Raw genomic sequence first — 25,039 nt, 5'->3', positions numbered from 1 at the left:
TCAAGACAGAAAAAGTAGACCAGGTGCGATCACACTGCTCTGACCAATCCTGCTTTACACAGAGGTTAGGACCTCCCACCTCATTAGCATTTTATTTCTTCATTTATGTGTGCAGACTCACAAATACATAAATGTGGAAATGTAGGCGAACAGAAATGTAGAAATAAATATATGATACAGACCAATAAATAAATAAATGCAGAAATATAGGAGAACAGAAATTTAGAAATAAATGAAGCTTAGGCGAAAATTCAGTCAGGAAGACTGGACAGGCGTTGCCATTCTCGGTAGGCTTCCTCTCTCCATGGGGGCACACGGCCAGCTGATTAGGGGCGGGGTCAGGTAGTACCAGCCAACCAGATGTGGGTGATGTTACCGTAAACCAATTGCATCAGGGCTGGCAAACGTTAAAAGACTGTTCTCTCTCTCTGCTGTCAGTTGTCATTTCAGCGCGCACCAAAGGCGACCCGCCACCACCCCTGACACCTCCAATCTACAGCAGTACCTGGCACATCAGGAAATTGGAGCAACACCAGTGTCTGGACTCCCGAAAGGGGGGATATAGCTCGGCTCAGCATCCCGGCCCCTGGTCTTTCCTACGGCAGGATGGAGTCCAAGCCCCAAACACATTGCAATAACAAAATTAATGCATGTTATAATAAAGCACTGTTCAAACTTCAACAAGTCTCTCCGGATTGAAATGGTATGTATTTGTTTATGACCTGTTCATACACTGTTAAATGTTTCCGTTAATTTACACCCAAATTTCAACATGATTTACCTGTTATTTGTAATAACTGCAGCTTACTGTAAATTTTTAGGGAATACATGTTAAATAACGCCTCATGTATGTTTTTTAACACCTCATTGCTAATTAACATTCATTTTTGTTATTTAACAGCACAACCAAACATTCAAAGATGGCGGCCAGAGTTAGATGGTCTGGTATGGTCATGTTTTGGGGATAAGTGCCGATAAACGCAATTTTATGCTTAGATTATAAAAAATATATATTATTTATCATTGGAGAAGTTAGCAATTTTTCGTTTTTGTAAGTTGCAAAACAATGACTAATTCAATATTGTCGATGTTGCATACTAAGAAATTAAATATTGTATGCATTCACTGAATGAAGGTTAGACAGAACACCATGTGATGTCTGTACTGCAAATGTTATAAAGAATCGTCTTGCGTTTATTACCATAATCATACCTCCCGATTTTAAAAGAGACGCCTAACTTTTAATTGACTAACTGCGCTCCAAATCTGTGTGTGTATATGTGTGTGTAGATGTGTGTGTGTGTCTTTCTGATCACGTTCGCGCCACTTTCTGAAATAACAGGTTTATACAGTATTTTTTGCATTCTGGCAAAGAGCGAGTAAGAATGCATTTGAACCTGCAACGCAACGGACACACGGCCATCCATTCCATGTCGGGAGGATCGCTCTGGTTACATCGAGGAAAACCACAACAATCCGGTGAGATTAACTAGAATTTCTTTAAAGTCATGCATAGTTAACATTTATCAGTGATGTTGAGGTATACTAAACGCCACGGACTTGCACTATGAAGTTTAATTTAGCTAGCTGCTAATGAGCCGAGGTGATTCAAGCTAGCAAAATTTCGATAGTTTGTCCATTAATCTTACAAAACAATGCGCTTATTTTAATGCCCGTTCATGCATACGATCTAAATCTATAAATAATGCTAGTGCTATCGGTCTCAACGGGGGCGGGGGTGGGGGTGGGGGGCTAGCGTGGGCGGCCGGGCTTGCACATCCTTACATGCTCCGCTCTGGCAACCCGGCACCCGCGCGCACACTGGTCTGATGCGTCACAATTTTACAACAACCGGGAGTTTTTCGCGCGTCATTGACTTAGCGGGCTGTGATAGGAAATCGGGACTGGAGCTGTCCCGGTCGGGACAAATCTAAATTGCCCATAATTCGGGATGTCCCGGGTAATACGGGAGGGTTGGTGTGGGATGGTTCCGATTCCGCTGTGTTTTTTTTAAACCGCCCGCTGGCGCTCCTGCGAGATTTGCGTTGGGTCTCGCGGGACCCGGCGGCACCAGATTAGCTATATGTGTCTAGACTAGAGCGCTGAAAACCACTCCACCCGCCACTGTGTCTTGTATGCGAGGCAAAGTCACCGCCATTGGCCTGTGGCAGGTGCTAATTTCCCACCCTGGGTGTGTCTATTTTACATTACATTTGTTTTTGTTTTTAATTACAGATGCAGATGCAGGGCACTATCCCTGATCACACTTCTGATCAAGAAGATCTCACTGCATGTATCCCTCAGAACCAGGTGGAAATTTGAATGGTGTCTTATAATCTATCAATAAGTCTTGTGTTGTTCAAGACTAAACCGACAAATGAAAGGATGAAGGAAGTTCTTCGTCAGCTTGATGGTGATGTCGAGCTGTCCTATCAAGTCATCCATCTTCTTCTGTCTCACTTTTCCGAAGATGTCTCAGGACTCATTGATATGCCAGTGCAGCTGACCTTGAGAATTCACTAGCTTTACCTGCAACGCCTCGTCTGATACTTCTTGGTAAGTTGGTTTTAGTGTTGTATGTAGTGAATTAAATGGTATCAAACTAAACTCTGTATTCAAAATGAAAACTAAAACAGAAATTTGACAGTTAAAACATTTCTGTTTCAGGAGAAACAGGAAGCCACTTCCAACGCTGGATGCTCAGCATTGAGGGCCAGATTGTGGGCGAAGGGATCCAGTCGACCTTTGTGACAGGGCTGGCGTATTTTTTCTCCGGTTTTTATGTCTTCAACCTACAGTACCAAGAGGAGGCAGCGTGCACACTTGAATTCATCCAGAGGTAAGACATTGTCCGTTAACACCTGCATTTGTTCTGGCCTAGCTGTGGCTCAAGCATGGTTTCAGCAGGTCTGGTGATGGGATTTAGCAATTAACTTTGCTTTAGAAAGTTTTAGAGCAACTTACAATATTCATAGATGCATAGGATAGTATGTTGAGGATAGTTCATGTACATTTGTTGTCTTGTTGTAGTGTTAGTCTGTGTGAATTACTAGATTTCCAACCCGTGTATAATTTTTCAGAAGCTTTGTGGGTATAAACCTTGAAAAGGGGACAAAGGCTGCAAAGGGGAAAAAAAGAACGGTAAATTCACACATCGCCAGCCTCTTGCGCAGACTGATGGACTTCCAGTGGGATTTAATTTCAAAAAGGTGAGATATATACATACATTCATGCTCTTTGCCATAGTTTCAATAAATTTTACTTTTTAGACTTTCTATTATTTATGTCTCTCTCTCTCTCTCTCTCTTTCAGTGGAGGTGTGTTCAGGTGCGTTCTGGGCAATGTACTGTATTTTTCTGTGATTGATCCGATCCATATGTGCCTACATTTGTAAGTATTTAACTTTCAGTGTTTCTATTACAATAAAAAAGTTAATTTGAACATGGAACTATTTGTTTTCTTTCACTTAAGTGTTATGTGATGTATTATGCCTATTCTTATAATAACTCAAGCTAGAATATGTATATTACAATCAATGGTACACATTACTATGCTAAAATAATAACCAATACATTTTAAAAGCAATATTAAAAGGAAACTAAATAAATGGTGATTTAACATGAAAATAATGGTAACCCAGCTGCCAGTAAAGTCCTGTTAAAGAACATGCGTTCTTTTTGCATGTCTAATTGTTTTCCTTACTATTGCCTGAGCATACTTATATTGAATCATATGCATAAAATTATGCATATGATTACGGGCTAGTCTAGGATTTGCGTGGCCAAAATCATAATACCCCTCTGGTATTGTTCAGGGGGCTGGGCCAAATGTGGAGGCGGGCCGTATCCGGCCCGTGTGCCTTAGTTTGGGACCACTGATATAAGGGAACCGTTGCTGTATGGCCGGGAAAGTATTTCGTATAAAAAAATCGGTTAACCATTACAGGGTGGCTGAGTAACTGAAGCGTAATAGAGACAACTCTCTTTTTTTTCAAACATTTCTGCAAAAGACAATAAAATCCATTCATTGCCTTCATAACTTTTTTGCACCTGTGCTTGCTCAGCAATGTTTTCTACTTTTTTTTCTCAACACACAAAGATGTATTAGTTCGATATATAAATATGTAAGCAGCTCAATATGAGGATTGACTAGGAAAACTAAAGCCTAAAAAAAGTTTCCTAAAAAAACGTTAAAACAATATAAACAAGAGTAAGAACTCAATGCATGAAAAACATTAAAAGGCCTTCTGGTATTTTTCTGCACATTAAAAATGCAAAAGAGAATTTGGTTCACGGAAATGTATGCATTAATACATTGATAATATGACAGCTTGCAGTAACACAAATGGAACATAAAAATCAGTCATTGGACAGGACAATATAAGGTTGGGTAATGTTACAATGTTAACAGTGGGAAACATGCCTTGGATAAGGGGTTATTAACCTTTTGACCTCAGGGCCCAAATGTACAACTATGCCCAGGCGCGCGTTCAAATATTAAAACTATTTTATATTAACTAATTGATATAATTATAGGTTGGATTTGTTGTTACGTCCCTAAACGGTCTAGGGGTGGGGGACGCAAACAATGTAAAATAATAAACCCGGGAGGTCTTAACAGACAATTATTTAATGGAAAAGCCTCAACAAAAAGCAAATGAAAACAATCTTCAAACGGAAGACGAGCTTGGATTCTTTGGTCTGCAACTGGTCTGCAACTGAATCCACCTCTCTGCTCACTCTGGGCTCCACTGCCACCACCACCCCAAACTCTGGCTTGGCACCACCATATATCCTTCGCTGATCAGCTGATCAGCTGCAGCTGCAGGAGTGACGTCACCATCACACCTGAGAATCACACTCACACACACACACACACACACACAAACACACACACACACACACACCACACAGCTCAAAACAAAACACGGCACGTAACATTTGTATTCAATGACTAAATAAAATAAAAAAAGCAAAAACCTGATACAGTGATCATCACAAGGACATTTATTTATTATCTGTATGTAAACCTGCAAAAACAACACTAACACTTCATGGAACAGAAAAAGACAGCTTGCTTTTAAGTAAGATTTAGAGTTGCAAGTCAGTGAGATGACAGCATCCGCTTTAATTTTGATGGCTTCAATGCTTTGGTGGAAAGCGTTGTGCTACGTTCACACTTAAAATGCCAAGGGGATTTTCGCCACTGTTTACTCACCCAACTAGTTATTTTGTTTCATTCATGTCCCACTTTATGTGCGCCTGGAAGGGGCGTGGCTTATCTCTGTTACTTGTCTCCGTAAAGACGGTTATAATAATTCTTTGCCCAGAGTAGAAATATTTCAACTGCGGCCCACGGGTAAAAACCCTCTAGGTGGCGCTCGCGGACCGATGGTTTAGAATCACTGCCTTAGATTACACCTTTCCAATGAATTAATAGCTTAGCATAGTGTAGTGGCAAAAACAGTTGAGTTTTTTCCTTTAAACCCTTAGATCCTATTCCTGTGTTCTTGTTGATTTTACCACCATGAGGAAAGCAGGAAAGCAATGTCAAGACTCGCAGTTCTGTCCAATAATTCAAATGAAAAGGGGAGTTTGACCATCAATGTTGCCGGTTTATTGTACAAAAAAAGGTCGTCACAAAACAAAATCACTATGACAAACTGAACGGGCCCAAAACGGAGACAGCCTATTTCACAGCCTCAGCCCTGAGGTCAATGAAGGTATTTGCGCCCGCCTTCCTCCCGACATGCGTGTCCTTTGGTCCTTTCAAGGGTGGCGCCGTCACCACCTACAGAGGGCGCACACTTGCGATTCCACAAAAGAGGAAAGAAATATATATAAATCATTCAAAATACAAAAACATAAATGCGGCTCCTACACATAGTTTATAGTTTGTGTGTGACTGACAAGAACGTTTTGTTCTTGGAATATAAACTTCTGACCATCTGTCAGAAGATATTTAAATTAATTTCATTTTGTATATCACACGTGACATCCTGTGACACAAAACCCTCGGGAGCATAGGAAAAACCAAACAAGAGTGTCGTCCCAATAAATCCCTGTAAAGAATTCTTAGATAGTTGGTTGTAATTGTGAACATGAAGAGTAGCTTCAAATATATTCTAGTGAAACCTTAACCACACTCTGAGGAATTGAAAGGTTTCTCCCCTGTGTGATATCTTATGTGTATTTTTAGATTTCCTCTTTGGGTGAAACATTTACCACACTGTGAGCAGCTGAAAGGTTTCTCTCCTGTGTGATATCTTATGTGTATTTTTAGATTTGCTCTTTGGGTGAAACATTTACCACACTGTGAGCAGCTGAAAGGTTTCTCTCCTGTGTGACGTCGCATGTGTGACTTTAGATCTCCAGTTGTAGCGAAACCTTTACCACACTGTGAGCAGCTGAAAGGTTTCTCTCCTGTGTGACGTCGCATGTGTGACTTTAGATCTCCAGTTGTAGCGAAACCTTTACCACAATCTGAGCAGCTGAAAGGTTTCTCCCCTGTGTGACATCTCATGTGTACATTTAGATGTCCCCTTTGGGTGAAACATTTACCACAATCTGAGCAGCTGAAAGGTTTCTCCCCTGTATGACAAAACATGTGGTTCTTCAGCGATCCACTATCAGTGAAACATTTACCACAATCTGAGCAGCTGAAAGGTTTCTCCCCTGTGTGACATCTCATATGTCTCTTTAGACTTACCCTTTGGGTGAAACATTTACCACACTGTGAGCAGCTGAAAGGTTTCTCCCCTGTGTGACGTCGCATGTGTGTCTTTAGATCTCCATTTGTAGTGAAACCTCTACCACAATCTGAGCAGCTGAAAGGTTTCTCCCCTGTATGACAAAACATGTGTTTCTTCAGCAATCCACTATCAGTGAAACATTTACCACATTGTGAGCAGCTGAAAGGTTTCTCCCCTGTGTGCAATCTCATGTGACTCTTTAGATATTGACTTTTAGCGAAACATTTACCACACTGTGAGCAGCTGAAAGGTTTCTCCCCTGTGTGCAATCTCATGTGACTCTTTAGATATTGACTTTTAGCGAAACATTTACCACAATCTGAGCAACTGAAAGGTTTCTCCCCTGTGTGCAATCTCATGTGACTCTTTAGATTGTGACTCATAGTGAAACATTTACCACAATCTGAGCAGCTGAAAGGTTTCTCCCTTGTGTGCAATCTCTCGTGTATTTTTAGATTTCCCCTTTGGGTGAAACATTTACCACACTGTGAGCAGCTGAAAGGTTTCTCTGATGTGTGGGTCATCATGTGTTTCCTCAGCTTCTGAATGCAACCAAATGTTTTCTTACATTCAGAACAGATCAAAGGTTTCTCACTTGTTCTACATCTAGAATCACTGACAAACTCTTCACCAGACAGAGGTTCTCTGGTCTCATTCCAATCACCACTGTCCTCAGTCTCAGAAGAGTCTGCAGTTTTCTTATCAGTATCTGGAGGACTGGCTGGACCCGAGTTGCGGTCTGGTTCTGGTCCTCCACAGTCCTGTCCATCACCTCCTGTCTCCATCTGTTCAGTTTTTCTGTGATTAGGTTGCAAGGAATGAGCTTCCACTTTAACATCTTCACTCTTCACAGGAGTGAATGACACAGTCATGTCAGCCTTCTCCAGCTCTTGGGGCTCCGGATCTTCCTGCTGTTCTTCTTCAAGCACAAACCACTGATGTAGGTCTGTGGATAATAATAAAATGCAAACAATATACTTGATTAACTAAAATATTAACTATTACCATCCACTTAGCTAGTTCATTATTTCATGCTGTGACCAGGCTATTACTGTACAGGGGGCTTAGGATCCTCCTGTACATCTTTATTATGGGGGGGCTATGAATCCTCCCAATGTTCTTTAAGCACAAACAGCTGCTGGAGGTCTGTGGACAAACAATATAGTCCACTAAGCTAGTTCATCCTTTAAACGGACTATTACGTTTTAATGTCTTTGAGATAAACATCTATAAGTACATACTGAACAATTTGCTTATTGTATCCGTCTACTTTAACTTACATGTCCTAAACAGGTTATGAAATTAAAGACATTGAATGAAGTCACTATTTCTGGGTCCTTGGGTTCAGTAACCATTGACGCGTTGGCCTGCACAGGTCTCTCTGTGTACTAACGTTTCAATAATGGTCTACGATCACTTATGGAGAGCTTTCCGGTTATGACACGCAACTGAGGAGACGTGTGGAGCGAGGCTCCGGCAAAATGAATATATTGGTACCTTACTACCTAAAGCAATATAGGATACACTTCATGCAATGTTGAAAGTCTAACTAGGACCCAGACGACAGGGGATAGGGGAGATGTGTGTGTTCACCCGCACAGGGTGTAGGCTACGCCTACTTAGGGGGCCTCAATTGGGAGAGGCCCTTGTTATTGTTTTTTATTTTATTTTGAAGGCACATTATTCACTCTATCACATGGCATGATTAAAGAATTGGGTGCAACTAAGCTTAATTTGCTGACTTTATCATGGTTGGTGACACCAAAATAAATGTTATTTCATGGAATCTTAGGGGTCTCCGGGAGATATTGAAATTAAAAAAGTAATGTCGAGACTGAAGCAGCTAAAAAGACAGCTTTCATCCGAGAAACCCATCTGCTCCCCAATGAATACACGGAAAAAAGGTGCCTGATCAAGTCATAGTTGCCTCATTGACCTCCCAAGCAAGAGGAGTAGGAATATTTATCCACCCATCTGTTCTAATACGAGTCCTCAACACTATACAAGACGCAGCAGGCAGATTTGTTATTGCACAGGATTCTTTATTAATCCAAGATCAAAATTTGGTGTGAATTTACGGTCCTAACAACGATGATGCAATTTTATAATAACTCGTTTCTAAGTAGGGTTGTCCCGATACCAACATTATGACTTTGATAATACCTGCCAAAATATTATGATACCCGATACAATACCACAAATAAAATACTGGAATATTTATTCATGATAGTAATAAATAAAACATCTGTAAGGTTCCCTTTTCATCAGCTTGTTCCTGCCCAGCTTTTTGAACACTTAACAAATGGCATTCATATTAGTATTAACCCACAGCAAGATATTCATAAAAACGACATGGTCATAGCATTGATTTTACACGGCTATATGTGGGCCTATTGTCCGTATCTGACTATTCTGACTACAGTTATTTCCATAAGTATGAATTACATCATTTTACGGATATGTTTGAGGTAGAAGAAAATGGACACATAATTAAAGGGAAATTTCTATGAAAGTAAATCTGTGCCATCGGGGGTTGAAATAAAAAGGTGAAATATTCAGCCGCAAAAGAAACGGAGGTTACAATATTCAACCCAAAAAATGTCAACCTTGAGACACCAACATCCGGGACACTAAGGAAGAGCAATCGATTCTAGATTAAAGATCAGAAGCGTGTGTCAAGCTAAAGGAGCGAACACCCAAAACACCTTTGGCTTCGGATTGTAGCCATGTCCAATAATAACGGGGCTTTAATTCTTCTTTATGTCAGTGTGGCAACGTATGAAGAAATACATAAAAGAACATATAATGTTCACCCTGAAACAAAACGTTTGCTTGCTACTGACGATATACAACTTTATTACAACTATACAAATCAGCAAGAATCCTATAAGCTCGGTTGGTCGAGTGTGTAGCGGAGCCGCTTTGTGGCACAATGTTATTTTGCGCGACACGGTTCGAATCCCAGTTGTGGCGGACTTTTAATAAATGCTCTTTTATGTATTTCTTCATACGTGGCAGTGACGTAGTGCTCACTTATACAATCGTAATCACTGCAATGGATATGGGATGCATTTTTGAACATTTTCAGCACAATATGTTTGCAAATGTGTGACGACTCAAGTGACGGAGGCAGACAACACCTGCCTGCCGGGGGAAAACAAACACGCACCCGTAGCCAAACCAGTAGTTTAAAAACCAGTAAGTTCAAAAACCAGTAGGCACGTAACACTGTCACTGAAAAATGGGTTCTCGTTTCAGACTTTATGAGCAAATACAGGATCCCTTTGAGATCAATTCTAAAGCCTCGCATTAAGACGTACATCCCTTTATATAAGACTCTGTGCTACTTGCAGGTTGCTGTGTTGTGCCAGATCCTCAATAAAGTTCACCCATGGTCATGAAGAATCATTTAACGTTACGTGGACTTTGTATGCCGCTTAATATCCAACTGAGATCGGCTTGAGCCGCTCAGAAAAAGGATCCTTCCACCGACCACTTTCCGCACTCGGCACTACTGCGGTTATTCCCTCATGTCCTGTCGGGTTTATGCGTCTGCACGCTCCGTTAAAGCCGCCGCCCCCCCCACTACGATACAGCGGCTCATGTGCCTCTTCAAGCGCGTTCCTGGATTCAAAACTCCGCCAATCACTCCTAACAGCTTGTCGAAGGATCTCAGCATCATTAAATTAATTCAAAACTAGAAGAAGAGGCGTATTGTGAGCGGCTGTACGCTCCCGTTTAACTTCCGCTTAGTTCATGTCCAATACAGTCTGTTAATGTACAAATGTCAGCCGTCTATTACGGAATTTTGAAACACCTCATTACACGTTAGGGGGGTTGAAACGTTTCACTGATGTCAGTGTGAAGAGAGAGAGAACCAACCTGCTCTTTGGATGCGGACTTCAGGGTTAAAAACAGCGTGCAGATGTTTCTTCAGTCGCTCGTTGTCCTCTTTTAATCTAGAAGCTTCCTCCTCGTACTCTGCTATCGTTCTTTCAAACAGCCCAAATATCTCTTCAGCAGCCTCAGTGAGTCGCTGCTTCACTAAACATCTCAGCATCTGGGCTTTAGACATCTTCACTGAATCAGACACGTTTCCTCCAGATAAACCCCGTTAAACTCGGACTAGCGCGGTGTTGCTAACTTCCCTCTGCTTCCAGCTAGCATGCTAAGCTAACTCCGATAGTTTAGCAAAGAGGAAAGTGATCTCGAAAAAAGTTGAGCAGCTGAAAGTCCATCGGAGGTTTGTCCAGACGTCCAGAGACTCTGGTGGATCAGAACGGATGGAGATAACTGATACTTGATCAACGTAACAAAGACACTGTGCTAATTCTACGACCGATCGGCGCCATGTTGCTCTGAGACCAACATCCGGGGCGTCTGTAGCTATGACCATATAAGGCAGCCCCCCCCCCCAAACTTGTTCTTCTTCTGCTTCTTCTGGGTTTATCGGCAGCTTGCATTCTTTTGTGTTGCACTACCGCCATCTTCCGGATTTATTTCTCTGTTATATCATATCCTTATTTTATATTCTTCTCACCAGACCTGATCTTAATAAAGAATTTAAAATAGTTTCTCTACATTGTTCATTCTCCCCACTCTCTAGTATTTTCCTTCATCCCTATCCCTTTTATTCCAATCTTTCCTAACTCTTCCATCATCTTTTTCCTATGTCCTTCATATTGTTTACAATTCATTTACACATGCTCTATTGTTTCTGCAACCGGACAAAAACCACAAAAACCCGTAGGGTGCTTCCTTATAATATGAAGTGTGCTGTTCAAATGACTGTGACCTATCCTTAATCTGCTCATAACAATTTCTTGTCTTCTATTTCCTCCCCTTTTCTTCACAACCCCAATAATATTTTGAATAATATACAAATGTCTTCCTTTATTTTCCCTATCCCACTGCTGTTTCCAATTTCTAATGGTTTCTTTCCACATTACACTCTTTCCTTCAGATTTTGACAGCTTGATACTTGCCTCAATCAGGAATCAGGAATCAGGAAAAGTTTATTGCCATAGTATGTTGTACATACATGGAAATTGTCTTGGCGGAAGTTGCATGAAGACAGTACAATAAAGACAACATAGTGCAAATGAGATAAAAATAGAATAAAATAAAAGTATAATAAAATATAAAATATAAGCTATGGGTTAGTACGCTAAAAACTAAAGCTATGGGTTAGTAAGTTAGAGGAGATAAGATAAAATTAGGAATAAAAATAAGGATAAAGTGCACCAGCTAAACAAAGTGACGGGTGACAAGTGAAAGTGACACAGTGATGATGAGCATGGGAGTCAGAGTCAGTCAGGGGGGGGCCGGGCTCTGTTGATGAGCCCGACTGCCGAAGGGAAGAAACTGTTCGAGTGGCGGGACGTCTTAGTCTCAGCCTCCTGCCGGATGGAAGGGGCACAAACAGTTCATGTCCAGGGTGGGAGGGGTCGGCTGCAATCTTTCTGGCTCGCTTCAGAGTCCTGGCAGCGAACAAGTCCTGAAGAGACGGAAGATTGCAGCCAATCACCCTCTCCGCAGAGTGGATGACACGCTGCAGCCTGCCCTTGTCCTTGGCTGTGGCTGCAGCGTACCACACGGTGATGGAGGAGCAGAGGATGGACTCGATGATGGCTGTGTAGAAGTGCACCATCATCGTCTTTGGCAGGTTGTATTTCTTCAGCTGCCTCAGGAAGAACATCCTCTGCTGAGCCTTTTTGGTGATGGAGCTGATGTTCAGCTCCCACTTGAGGTCCTGGGTGATGATGGCGCCCAGGAAACGGAAGGAGTCCACAGTGGTGACGGGGGAGTCACCCAAGGTAGGGGGGGGAGGTGGGGCTGCGTTCTTCCTGAAGTCCACGACCATCTCCACTGTCTTCAGGGCGTTAAGCTCCAGGTTGTTCTCACTGCACCACGTCACCAGGTGGTCAGACTCCCACCTGTAGGCGGACTCGTCCCCACCAGAGATTAGTCCAATGAGGGTGGTGTCATCAGCAAACTTCAGGAGCTTGACGGTCTGGTGACTGGAGGTGCAGTTGTTGGTGTACAGGGAGAAGAGCAGAGGGGAAAGAACGCAGCCTTGGGGGGAACCGGTGCTGATGGACCGAGAGGCAGAGACGCGTTTCCCCAGCTTCACGTGCTGCTTCCTGTCGGACAGGAAGTCAGTGATCCACTTGCAGGTGGAGTCGGGCACGTGCAGCTGGGAGAGTTTGTCCTGCAGTAGAGACGGGATGATGGTATTGAAGGCAGAGCTGAAGTCCACAAACAGGATCCTGGCGTAGGTTCCTGGGGAGTCCAGATGCTGGAGGATGAAGTGGAGGGCCATGTTGACAGCATCGTCTACAGACCTGTTGGCTCTGTAGGCGAACTGCAGGGGGTCCAGGAGGGGGTCGGTGAGGGACTTTAGGTGGGACAGGACTAGCCGTTCAAAGGACTTCATGACTACAGAGGTCAGTGCAACGGGCCTGTAGTCATTCAGTCCTGTGATCCTGGGCTTCTTGGGAACAGGGATGATGGTGGAGGCCTTGAAGCAGGCTGGGACGTGGCATGTCACCAAGGAGGTGTTGAAGATGGCGGTGAACACAGGAGACAGCTGGTCAGCACAATGCTTCAGGGTGTGGGGCGAGACTGAGTCCGGACCGGCTGCTTTCCGGGGGTTTTGTCTTTTGAAGAGCCGATTGACGTCACTCTCCAAGACAGAGAGGGGCAGTGGGGGAGGGGAGAGTAGTCCAGAGGTGTGAGCACCTGATGGGTCGGGGGAGGTGGTGGAGTTGTGGGGGATGGAGACAGGACATTGTCTTTCAAATCTGCAGTAGAACTCGTTCAGCTCATCTGCCAGGCGGAGGTCATTCATGGAGTGGGGGGTTTTCGGCTTGTAGTTCGTGAGGTGTTTAAAGCCTCTCCAAACCGAAGCAGAGTCGTTAGCTGAGAACTGATGTTGGAGTCTCTCAGAGTACAGTCGTTTAGCGTCTCTCACCGCCTTGCTAAACCTGTATTTAGACTCTGTGTACAGGTCTTTGTCCCCACTCCTAAATGCCTGATCCTTCTGCAGACGTAGTTTCCTGAGTTCCGCTGTGAACCAGGGTTTGTCGTTGTTATAACTCACCCTGGTGCATGATGGTACACAGATGTCCTCACAGAAGCCGATGTAGGAAGTTACAGCCTCTGTGAACTCATCCAGATTGTCAGAAGCAGTCCTGAAAACATCCCAGTCTGTGCAGTCAAAACACGCCCGAAGATCCTCTAGAGCCTCGCTGGTCCACTTCTTGGATTCCCTCACCACAGGTTTACAGAGCTTTAGTTTCTGCCTGTATGCAGGAATCAGGTGGACCATGACGTGGTTGGAGTGTCCCAGCGCAGCACGAGGGACGGCGTGATAAGCCCTGCTTGCTGTAGTGTAGCAGTGGTCCAGTGTGTTCTCCTCTCTGGTCGCGCATTTAATAAATTGTTTGAACTTCGGAAGTTCATGGCTGAGGTTTCCTTTGTTAAAGTCACCGAGGACAATAACCAAAGAGTCTGGGTTGGTCCGCTCCACAATATACTCTTTGTTAACAGCTTGTTTGGCTAACTTGTCTACTCTCTCATTTCCCACAATACCAATATGAGCAGGAATCCAAGCCATTTGAATTTCGTAACTTTTTCCTTTTATTCTAGTATAGATTGTGAATATAGCATATAATAAATCCTGATGACTCTTTGACACCCCAGTCATGAGACTGTATAAAGCTGACATTGAATCACTCCCAATTAAAGCTTTTTTATTTTGTTTTCCCTCAATCCATTCTAGTGCCATCAATATAGAATATAACTCAACTGCATACACACTCAGATCATTTGTGGTTCGTCTACTTATCTCACCTCTTTGATTCAAAATGTAAACTGCAGATCCGGTCTTTCCTGTCCCTGGATCCTTTGATTCATCTGTATAGATCTGAACATATTCTTTATATTTAACCTCTATATGTCTATAACATTCCGCTACCAAGTCAATATTCTTCCTTTCTTTTTTTGCCCAATTTAATTTAAAATCAACAGTCATACTTTCTAACTTCCATACCGGTGTATCAGGCCATATTACAGTTGAGCAGAATTCCTTTTCATATACTCCCAATTCTCTATCTGCTTGATCCCCTATCCACCCAAAACTGAAGTTTTGGGCTCTCTCCCTTTCCCAATTATCTTGTAATATTCTTTTAGTTGGATGACTATCTCCATGTCCTTTTAGATTAACCCAATCATTTACCATCAATTGTTTTCGTCTCATGCTCAATGGCATTTCTCCCGCTTCCACCTGTAGAGCACACACTGGCGATGTCTTAACTGCTCCTAAACATAATCTCAATGCTTTTGCCTGTATTACATCAGGCCTCCTAAGTAACGTTTTGGTTCCTGATCCATACACCATACTTCCATAATCCATTCTTGGTCTTATTAACCTCACATATATGTATTTCAATGAGTTATAATTGTCACGGTTTGGGTCTGCTCTGTCTTATTTTGTAGTTTTCATGTCTCTGGTGTTCCTGGGTAACTTCACTTCCTGCCTTGTCCTGTCTTCCCTTGTGATTGTCTGCCGTGCCTGATCGTTTCCACCTGTGTTCAATCACCTTCACCTCCCTTGTGTATTTAAGCCCTGTGAGTCCCTTGTCTGGTGTGGCGTCATTACATGTCAGCGTTCATGTGTCAAGTAAGTCAAGTCTGTTTCGTGTTTTCAAGTCTTCAAGTCCAGGTCCCTGTTTTTGTCTGTTTTGTTTTCTCCTCCTTCCTCCCTTTTTTGGTTGGAGCGATTTTGATTTTGAGTTTTTGACAATTAAAGTCTTTTATTTTTCAACTCCGCATTTGAGTCCTCCCTCCTTGCCCTCGGACCCTGCGTCGTGACAGAATGACGCCACCTCCTAAGGACTCAGCAGGGTTTGACCCAAGAAACCCATTTTTGGGAACTCGCCTGGCGTTTGGGGACCCACACGGCACGCAGCTGGCTGCCCGGCGCAACGCCAACCCTGGCTCGAAAGCAGGCTCCAGGCAGCGCCCCGGTCACCGCCCGTTCCGGCCCCCAGACTCCAGTCTCCGCCCGTTCCGGCCCCCAGACTCCAGTCTCCGCCCGTTCCGGCCCCCAGACTCCAGTCTCCGCCCGTTCCGGCCCCCAGACTCCAGTCTCCGCCCGTTCCGGCCCCAAGACTCCAGTCTCCGCCCGTTCCGGCCCCAAGACTCCAGTCTCCGCCCGTTCCGGCCCCACGGCCCCCGACCATGACCCCTCCAGGCCCGTCCCCACGGCCCCCGACCATGACCCCTCCAGGCCCGTCCCCACGGCCCCCGACCATGACCCCTCCCTCCCACCCTCTTGGGACCGCCTGGAAGTCGGTCCTTGAAGGGGGGGTGGGGTCAGGGGTTGGGTCGGCGCCCCCGGCCACGACGACGACGCCGGAGCCGCACAGCTCGGCGCCCCACGCCACGACGACGCCGGAGCCGCACAGCTCTGCGCCCCACGCCACGACGACGCCGGAGCCGCACAGCTCTGCGCCCCACGCCACGACGACGCCGGAGCCGCACAGCTGTGCGCCCCACGCCACGACGACGCCGGAGCCGCACAGCTCTGCGCCCCACGCCACGACGACGCCGGAGCCGCACAGCTCGGCGCCCCACGCCACGACGACGCCGGAGCCGCACAGCTCGGCGCCCCCCGAGACCCTGAGGCCCGGCCGCCGACCCGGCAGACCCCCCGAGACCCTGAGGCCCGGCCGCCGACCCGGCAGACCCCCCGAGACCCTGAGGCCCGGCCGCCGACCCGGCAGACCCCCCGAGACCCTGAGGCCCGGCCGCCGACCCGGCAGACCCCCAGAGCACCCGAGGCCCGGCCGCCGACCCGGCAGACCCCCAGAGCACCCCACGCCCGGCCGCCGCCCCGGCAGGCCGCCGGACCATAGCTGTCGGGTCCCCACCCTCCCGCCCCTTGTCTGATTTTCATGGTTCTGCCCCCCTTTAGGACCGTCTGGAATTCGGTCCTTGAGGGGGGGGTTCTGTCACGGTTTGGGTCTGCTCTGTCTTATTTTGTAGTTTTCATGTCTCTGGTGTTCCTGGGTAACTTCACTTCCTGCCTTGTCCTGTCTTCCCTTGTGATTGTCTGCCGTGCCTGATCGTTTCCACCTGTGTTCAATCACCTGCACCTCCCTTGTGTATTTAAGCCCTGTGAGTCCCTTGTCTGGTGTGGCGTCATTACATGTCAGCGTTCATGTGTCAAGTAAGTCAAGTCTGTTTCGTGTTTTCAAGTCTTCAAGTCCAGGTCCCTGTTTTTGTCTGTTTTGTTTTCTCCTCCTTCCTCCCTTTTTTGGTTGGAGCGATTTTGATTTTGAGTTTTTGACAATTAAAGTCTTTTATTTTTCAACTCCGCATTTGAGTCCTCCCTCCTTGCCCTCGGACCCTGCGTCGTGACAGAATGACGCCACCTCCTAAGGACTCAGCAGGGTTTGACCCAAGAAACCCATTTTTGGGAACTCGCCTGGCGTTTGGGGACCCACACGGCACGCAGCTGGCTGCCCGGCGCAACGCCAACCCTGGCTCGAAAGCAGGCTCCAGGCAGCGCCCCGGTCACCGCCCGTTCCGGCCCCCAGACTCCAGTCTCCGCCCGTTCCGGCCCCCAGACTCCAGTCTCCGCCCGTTCCGGCCCCCAGACTCCAGTCTCCGCCCGTTCCGGCCCCCAGACTCCAGTCTCCGCCCGTTCCGGCCCCAAGACTCCAGTCTCCGCCCGTTCCGGCCCCAAGACTCCAGTCTCCGCCCGTTCCGGCCCCACGGCCCCCGACCATGACCCCTCCAGGCCCGTCCCCACGGCCCCCGACCATGACCCCTCCAGGCCCGTCCCCACGGCCCCCGACCATGACCCCTCCCTCCCACCCTCTTGGGACCGCCTGGAAGTCGGTCCTTGAAGGGGGGGTGGGGTCAGGGGTTGGGTCGGCGCCCCCGGCCACGACGACGACGACGACGCCGGAGCCGCACAGCTCGGCGCCCCACGCCACGACGACGCCGGAGCCGCACAGCTCTGCGCCCCACGCCACGACGACGCCGGAGCCGCACAGCTCTGCGCCCCACGCCACGACGACGCCGGAGCCGCACAGCTGTGCGCCCCACGCCACGACGACGCCGGAGCCGCACAGCTCTGCGCCCCACGCCACGACGACGCCGGAGCCGCACAGCTCGGCGCCCCACGCCACGACGACGCCGGAGCCGCACAGCTCGGCGCCCCCCGAGACCCTGAGGCCCGGCCGCCGACCCGGCAGACCCCCCGAGACCCTGAGGCCCGGCCGCCGACCCGGCAGACCCCCCGAGACCCTGAGGCCCGGCCGCCGACCCGGCAGACCCCCCGAGACCCTGAGGCCCGGCCGCCGACCCGGCAGACCCCCAGAGCACCCGAGGCCCGGCCGCCGACCCGGCAGACCCCCAGAGCACCCCACGCCCGGCCGCCGCCCCGGCAGGCCGCCGGACCATAGCTGTCGGGTCCCCACCCTCCCGCCCCTTGTCTGATTTTCATGGTTCTGCCCCCCTTTAGGACCGTCTGGAATTCGGTCCTTGAGGGGGGGGTTCTGTCACGGTTTGGGTCTGCTCTGTCTTATTTTGTAGTTTTCATGTCTCTGGTGTTCCTGGGTAACTTCACTTCCTGCCTTGTCCTGTCTTCCCTTGTGATTGTCTGCCGTGCCTGATCGTTTCCACCTGTGTTCAATCACCTGCACCTCCCTTGTGTATTTAAGCCCTGTGAGTCCCTTGTCTGGTGTGGCGTCATTACATGTCAGCGTTCATGTGTCAAGTAAGTCAAGTCTGTTTCGTGTTTTCAAGTCTTCAAGTCCAGGTCCCTGTTTTTGTCTGTTTTGTTTTCTCCTCCTTCCTCCCTTTTTTGGTTGGAGCGATTTTGATTTTGAGTTTTTGACAATTAAAGTCTTTTATTTTTCAACTCCGCATTTGAGTCCTCCCTCCTTGCCCTCGGACCCTGCGTCGTGACAATAATCTGCTCCCCATTCTGTTCCTGTTAAACATCTCATTATATTTATTACTTTCTTACACTCATCTTCTACATTTTTAATATGCTCTTTCCATGTCAACTTTGTGTCAAATTGTACTCCTAAAAAACTGAATGTTTTACCTCTCTCTAATTTACTTCCATATAGTTTAGCATTTATATTTTCCTTGATTTTCTTCCTTGTAAAAACATCACTTTAGTTTTCTCTACAGAAAATTTAACACCCCACTTTGTTCCCCACTTTTCAACCTGTTGGACCCCTTCTTGTATCTTTTTAACTATATAATCAATATTTCTTCCTTTTTTCAATATTGCCCCGTCATCCGCGAATAGCAATCTTCCCATATCCATTGGTATGTCTACATATACACTCACCGGCCACTTTATTAGGTACCCCATGCTAGTAACGGGTTGGACCCCCTTTTGCCTTCAGAACTGCCTCAATTCTTCGTGGCATAGATTCAACAAGGTGCTGGAAGCATTCCTCAGGGAGTTTGGTCCATATTGACATGATGGCATCACACAGTTGCCGCAGATTTGTCGGCTGCACATCCATGATGCGAATCTCCCGTTCCACCACATCCCAAAGATGCTCTATTGGATTGAGATCTGGTGATTGTGGAGGCCATTTGAGTACAGCGAACTTATTGTCATGTTCAAGAAACCAGTCTGAGATGATTCCAGCTTTATGACATGGCGCTTTATCCTGCTGAAAGTAGCCATCAGAAGTTGGGTACATTGTGGTCATAAAGGGATGGACATGGTCAGCAACAATACTCAGGTAGCCTGTGGCGTTGCAACGATGCTCAATTGGTACCAAGGGGCCCAAAGAGTGCCAAGAAAATATTCCCCACACCATGACACCACCACCACCAGCCTGAACCGTTGATACAAGGCAGGATGGATCCATGCTTTCATGTTGTAGACGCCAAATTCTGACCCTACCATCCGAATGTCGCAGCAGAAATCGAGACTCATCAGACCAGGCAACGTTTTTCCAATCTTCTATTGTCCAATTTCGATGAGCTTGTGCAAATTGTAGCCTCAGTTTCCTGTTCTTAGCTGAAAGGAGTGGCACCCGGTGTGGTCTTCTGCTGCTGTAGCCCATCTGCCTCAAAGTTGGACGTACTGTGCGTTCAGAGATGCTCTTATGCCCACCTTGGTTGTAACGGGTGGTTATTTGAGTCACTGTTGCCCTTCTATCAGCTCGAACCAGTCTGGCCATTCTCCTCTGACCTCTGGCATCAACAAGGCATTTCCGCCCACAGAACTGCCGCTCACTGGATGTTTTTTCTTTTTCGGACCATTCTCTGTAAACCCTAGAGATGGTTGTGCGTGAAAATCCCAGTAGATTAGCAGTTTCTGAAATATTCAGACCAGCCCTTCTGGCACCAACAATCATGCCACGTTCAAAGTCACTCAAATCACCTTTCTTCCCCATACTGATGCTCTGTTTGAACTGCAGGAGATTGTCTTGACAATGTCTACATGCCTAAATGCACTCAGTTGCCGCCATGTGATTGGCTGCTTAGAAATTAAGTGTTAACGAGTATTGGACAGGTGTACCTAATAAAGTGGCCGGTGAGTGTATGTCATTAATCATGGTTCATACGTATGTGCGGTCGCTTCAAACGGGTGACAGGCTGGCCGGGTCTTCCCAGCCGTACCTTCCGCCGGTCGGATCGTCTGCGCCATCCCTCCCCAAGATTTTAGTGTGGACAGCCCACTAGATGACTGCCATTGTGAGACTAAAATAAAAGGTCCATACACATGCACAGTCGCGTCTGACAGACAGGCTTCCCCACCCTATGATTTTCTATCATGATGCTCTGGCCCATGTTCGATCAAAGTGGGCGGTATCTGGCCCAAACCTGAAATTAGTTTGATACCCCTGATCTAAAAGGTTTCTATTGCATGACATCTCATGTGTCTCTTCAAATGCCAACTATAAGTTAAACATTTACCACATTCTGAGCAGCTGAAAGGTTTCTGCCCTGTGTGACATCTCATGTGTATCTTCAGACTTCCATTTTGCTGCTGCTATCATCATCATCATTATTTTAAATATTATAATTACTTTTTATTGTTTCAATAATTTTTTAGGTCCTTGTACCCTTTTCAACACCTTTGAGTAGCTTGAATAGTTTCCTCTTTTACCTTCTGGATTTGCACAGCCCTCTTCCCGACTTTACATCCACTATATGTTACAGTATTATACCCACAATTACAACATTTATGCTGCACGTTATCCTGACAATCCTCAGCTCTATGATCCTCTCCACATTTGGGACAGCTCTGTTTCCCATTACAGGCTGCTGCTATGTGCCCATACCTCGGCCATTTGTAGCAGCGCAGTGGGGGAGGGATGTAGGGCTAAGACTGACATGCACTCCACACAGATAGGCCACCCGTCCTTATATATACACACAGTATATGTACATTAATTCCCCAAAACCACCCGTAACATTCACTTTACAGCGCGAGAATTACGTGTCCCTGTAAATTAGTACAGTATCATTTAAAATGTATCTACCTTCGTTGTGAGTTCTGCAGCACAGTGGGGTAACTCACGAAATGAATACAAATATTTTCGTTAAAACATTTCTGCGGTCTATAATTACCTCCTTTAGTCTTTTCCATATGTAACATGTGTGGGTTAGAAATGGCAAAAGACAACTGTCATTTTTTTTTTCAAACATTTATTCAATTCTGCAAAAGACAAAATAAATCCATTCATTGCCTTCATATCTTTTTTGCACCTGTGCTTGCTCAGCAATGTTTTCTACTTTTTGTTTCTCAACACACAAAGATGTATTAGTTCGATATACTGTATAAATATGTACGCAACTCAATATGGGGATTGAATAGGAAAGCTAAAGCCTAAAAAAAGTTTCCTAAAAAAACGTTAAAACAATATAAACAAGAGTAAGAACTCAATGCATGAAAAACAGTAAAAGGCCTTCTGGTATTTTTCTGCACATTAAAAATGCAAAAGAGAATTTGGTTCACGGAAATTTATGCATTAATACATTGATAATATGACAGCTTGCAGTAACACAAATGGAACATAAAAATCAGTCAAACAAGGTTGGGTAATGTTACAATGTTAACAGTGGGAAACATGCCTTAGATAAGGGGTTCTTAACCTTTTTGAACTCAGGGCCCAAATGTACAAATATGCCCAGGCGCCCGTTCAAATATTAACACTATTATATATATATATATATATACACATTAACTAATTGATATAATCATAGGTTGGATTTGTATTCAATGACTAAATAAAATAAAAAAAGCAAAAACCTGATACACAGAAAAAGACAGCTGGCTTTTAAGTAAGATTTAGATTTGCAATGCTGGGTTCACACGTAAAATGCCAAGGGGATTTTCGCCACTGTTTACTCACCCCACTAGTTATTTTTTTTCATTCATGTCCCACTTTATGTGCGCCTGGAAGGGGCATGGCTTATCTCTGTTACTTGTCTCTGTAAAGAGGGTTATAATAATTCTTTGCCCAGAGTAGAAATATTTCAACTGCCCACGGGTAAAAACCCTCTAGATGGCGCTCGTGGACCGATGGTTTAGAATCACTGCCTTAGATTACACCTTTCCAATGAATTAATAGCTTAGCATAGTTTATAGTTTGTGTGTGACTGACAAGAACATTTTGTTCTTGGAATATGAACTTCTGACCATCTTTTAGAAGATATTTAAATTAATTTCATTTTGTACATCACACGTGACATCCTGTGACCCAAAACCCTCAGGAGCATAGGAAAAACCAAACAAGAGTGTCGTCCCAATAAAAGAGTGTCGTCCCAATAAATCCCTGTGAGGAATTCTTAGATAGTTGGTTGTAATTGTGAACATGAAGAGTAGCTTCAAATATGTGTCATTATAGCTTTGCGACGGATATTCAAAACTCACGTGGGAAACGGTAATGTAAATTAGGGAAAGACGTTAAAGGGGATTCTCATCTGAGTTTTCATGTGGACTTTTAGATTTACACAGCGTATGACATCTCATGTGTCTCTTCACATCTCTACTTCTAGTGAAACATTTACCACACTGTGAGCAGCTGAAAGGTTTCTCTCCTGTGTGACGTCGCATGTGTTTCTTTAGATCTCCATTTGTAGTAAAACCTTTGCCACAATCTGAGCAGCTGAAAGGTTTCTCCCCTGTGTGACATCTCATGTGTACATTTAGACTTCCCCTTTGGGTGAAACATTTACCACACTGTGAGCAACTGAAAGGTTTCTCCCCTGTGTGCAATCTCATGTGACTTTTTAGAGATGGACTTTCAGTGAAACATTTACCACACTGTGAGCAGCTGAAAGGTTTCTCTCCTGTGTGACGTCGCATGTGTGTATTTAGATCTCTATTTGTAGTGAAACCTTTGCCACAATCTGAGCAGCTGAAAGGTTTCTCCCCTGTGTGAAATCTCATGTGGTTCTTTAGATCTCCATTTGTAGTGAAAGCTTTACCACAATCTGAGCAGCTGAAAGGTTTCTCCCCTGTGTGACATCTCATGTGTACATTTAGACTTCCCCTTTGGGTGAAACATTTACCACACTGTGAGCAGCTGAAAGGTTTCTCCCCTGTGTGCAATCTCATGTGACTCTTTAGATTTTGACTTTGAGTGAAACCTTTACCACACTGTGAGCAGCTGAAAGGTTTCTCCCCTGTATGCGATCTCATATGACTCTTTAGCTTTTGACTTTCAGTGAAACATTTACCACACTGTGAGCAGCTGAAAGGTTTCTCCCCTGTGTGCAATCTCATGTGACTCTTTAGATTTTGACTTTGAGTGAAACCTTTACCACACTGTGAGCAGCTGAAAGGTTTCTCCCCTGTATGACAACACATGTGTTTCTTCAGCGCTCCACTATAAGTGAAAAATTTACCACACTCTGAGCAGCTGAAAGGTTTCTCCCCTGTGTGCAATCTCATGTGACTCTTTAGATATTGACTTTGAGTGAAACCTTTACCACACTGTGAGCAGCTGAAAGGTTTCTCCCCTGTATGACAACACATGTGTTTCTTCAGCGCTCCACTATCAGAGAAACATTTAGCACAATCTGAGCAGCTGAAAGGTTTCTCCCCTGTGTGCCATCTTTCGTGTATTTTTAGATTTCCCCTTCGGGTGAAACATTTACCACACTGTGAGCAGCTGAAAGGTTTCTCCCCTGTGTGACGTCTCATGTGAATTTTTAGATTTCCCCTTTGGGTGAAACATTTACCACATTCTGAGCAGCTGAAAGATTTCTCCCCTGTATGACAACAAATGTGTTTCTTCAGCGCTCCACTATCAGAGAAACATTTACCACAAGCTGAGCAGCTGAAAGGCTTCTCCCCTGTGTGCAATCTCTCGTGTATTTTTAGACTTCCCCTTTGGGTGAAACATTTACCACACTGTGAGCAGCGGAAAGGTTTCTCCCCTGTGTGACATCTCTCGTGTATTTTTAGACTTCCCCTTTTAGTGAAACATTTACCACACTGTGAGCAGCTGAAAGGTTTCTCTGATGTGTGGGTCATCATGTGTTTCCTCAGCTTCTGAATGCAACCAAATGTTTTCTTACATTCAGAACAGATCAAAGGTTTCTTACTTGTTCTACATCTAGAATCACTGGCAAACTCTTCACCAGACAGAGGTTCTCTGGTCTCATTCCAATCACCACTGTCCTCAGTCTCAGAAGAGTCTCCAGTTTTCTTATCAGTATCTGGAGGACTGGCCGGACCCGAGTTGCGGTCTGGTTCTGGTCCTCCACAGTCCTCTCCATCACCTCCTGTCTCCATCTGTTCAGTTTTTCTGTGATTAGGTTGCGAGGAATGAGCTTCCACTTTAACATCTTCACTCTTCACAGGAGTGAATGACACAGTCATGTCAGCCTTCTCCAGCCCTTGAAGCTGCTCCTCTTTAATGTGGGGGGGCTCCGGATCTTCCTGATGTTCTTCAAGCACAAACCACTGATGGAGGTCTGTGGATAATAATAAAATGCAAACAATATACTTGATTAACTAAAATATTAACTATTACGATCCACTTAGCTAGTTCATTATTTCATGCTGTGACCAGGCTATTACTGTACAGGGGGCTTAGGATCCTCCTGTACCTCTTTAATGTGGGGGGGCTCTGAATCCTCCCAATGTTCTTTAAGCACAAACAGCTGCTGGAGGTCTGTGGACAAACAATATAGTCCACTTAGCTAGTTCATCCTTAAAACGGACTATTAAGTTATAGATGTTTATCTCAAAGACATTAAAAGTACATACTGAACTATTTTCTT

The 25,039-nt window shown here is 45.4% G+C and overlaps 2 protein-coding genes across 2 annotated transcripts; both read right to left on the bottom strand.

Annotated features, from left to right (window-relative positions):
• Positions 1-5,331: 5,331 nt before the first annotated feature.
• LOC134132915 (gastrula zinc finger protein XlCGF26.1-like) lies at positions 5,332-24,655 on the bottom strand. Its single transcript, XM_062565903.1, has 2 exons — positions 22,359-24,655; positions 5,332-5,420 (listed from the first exon to the last, which is right to left on the bottom strand). Exon 1 carries the CDS (start codon positions 24,633-24,635, stop codon positions 22,713-22,715), a length of 1,923 nt encoding a protein of 640 aa, XP_062421887.1. The 5' UTR covers positions 24,636-24,655; the 3' UTR covers positions 5,332-5,420; positions 22,359-22,712.
• Positions 5,417-7,603, bottom strand: LOC134132922 (gastrula zinc finger protein XlCGF57.1-like). Its single transcript, XM_062565911.1, has one exon. The coding sequence runs from the start codon at positions 7,534-7,536 to the stop codon at positions 6,136-6,138; it is 1,401 nt and encodes a 466-aa protein (XP_062421895.1). The 5' UTR covers positions 7,537-7,603; the 3' UTR covers positions 5,417-6,135.
• Positions 24,656-25,039: the final 384 nt, after the last annotated feature.

This window comes from Pungitius pungitius, chromosome 12 (assembly GCF_949316345.1).
Source record: "Pungitius pungitius chromosome 12, fPunPun2.1, whole genome shotgun sequence".
Classification (NCBI taxonomy): domain Eukaryota; kingdom Metazoa; phylum Chordata; class Actinopteri; order Perciformes; family Gasterosteidae; genus Pungitius; species Pungitius pungitius.
The sequence above is the reverse complement of the archived record's forward strand: the minus strand, read 5'-3'. Positions and strand labels throughout refer to the sequence as shown.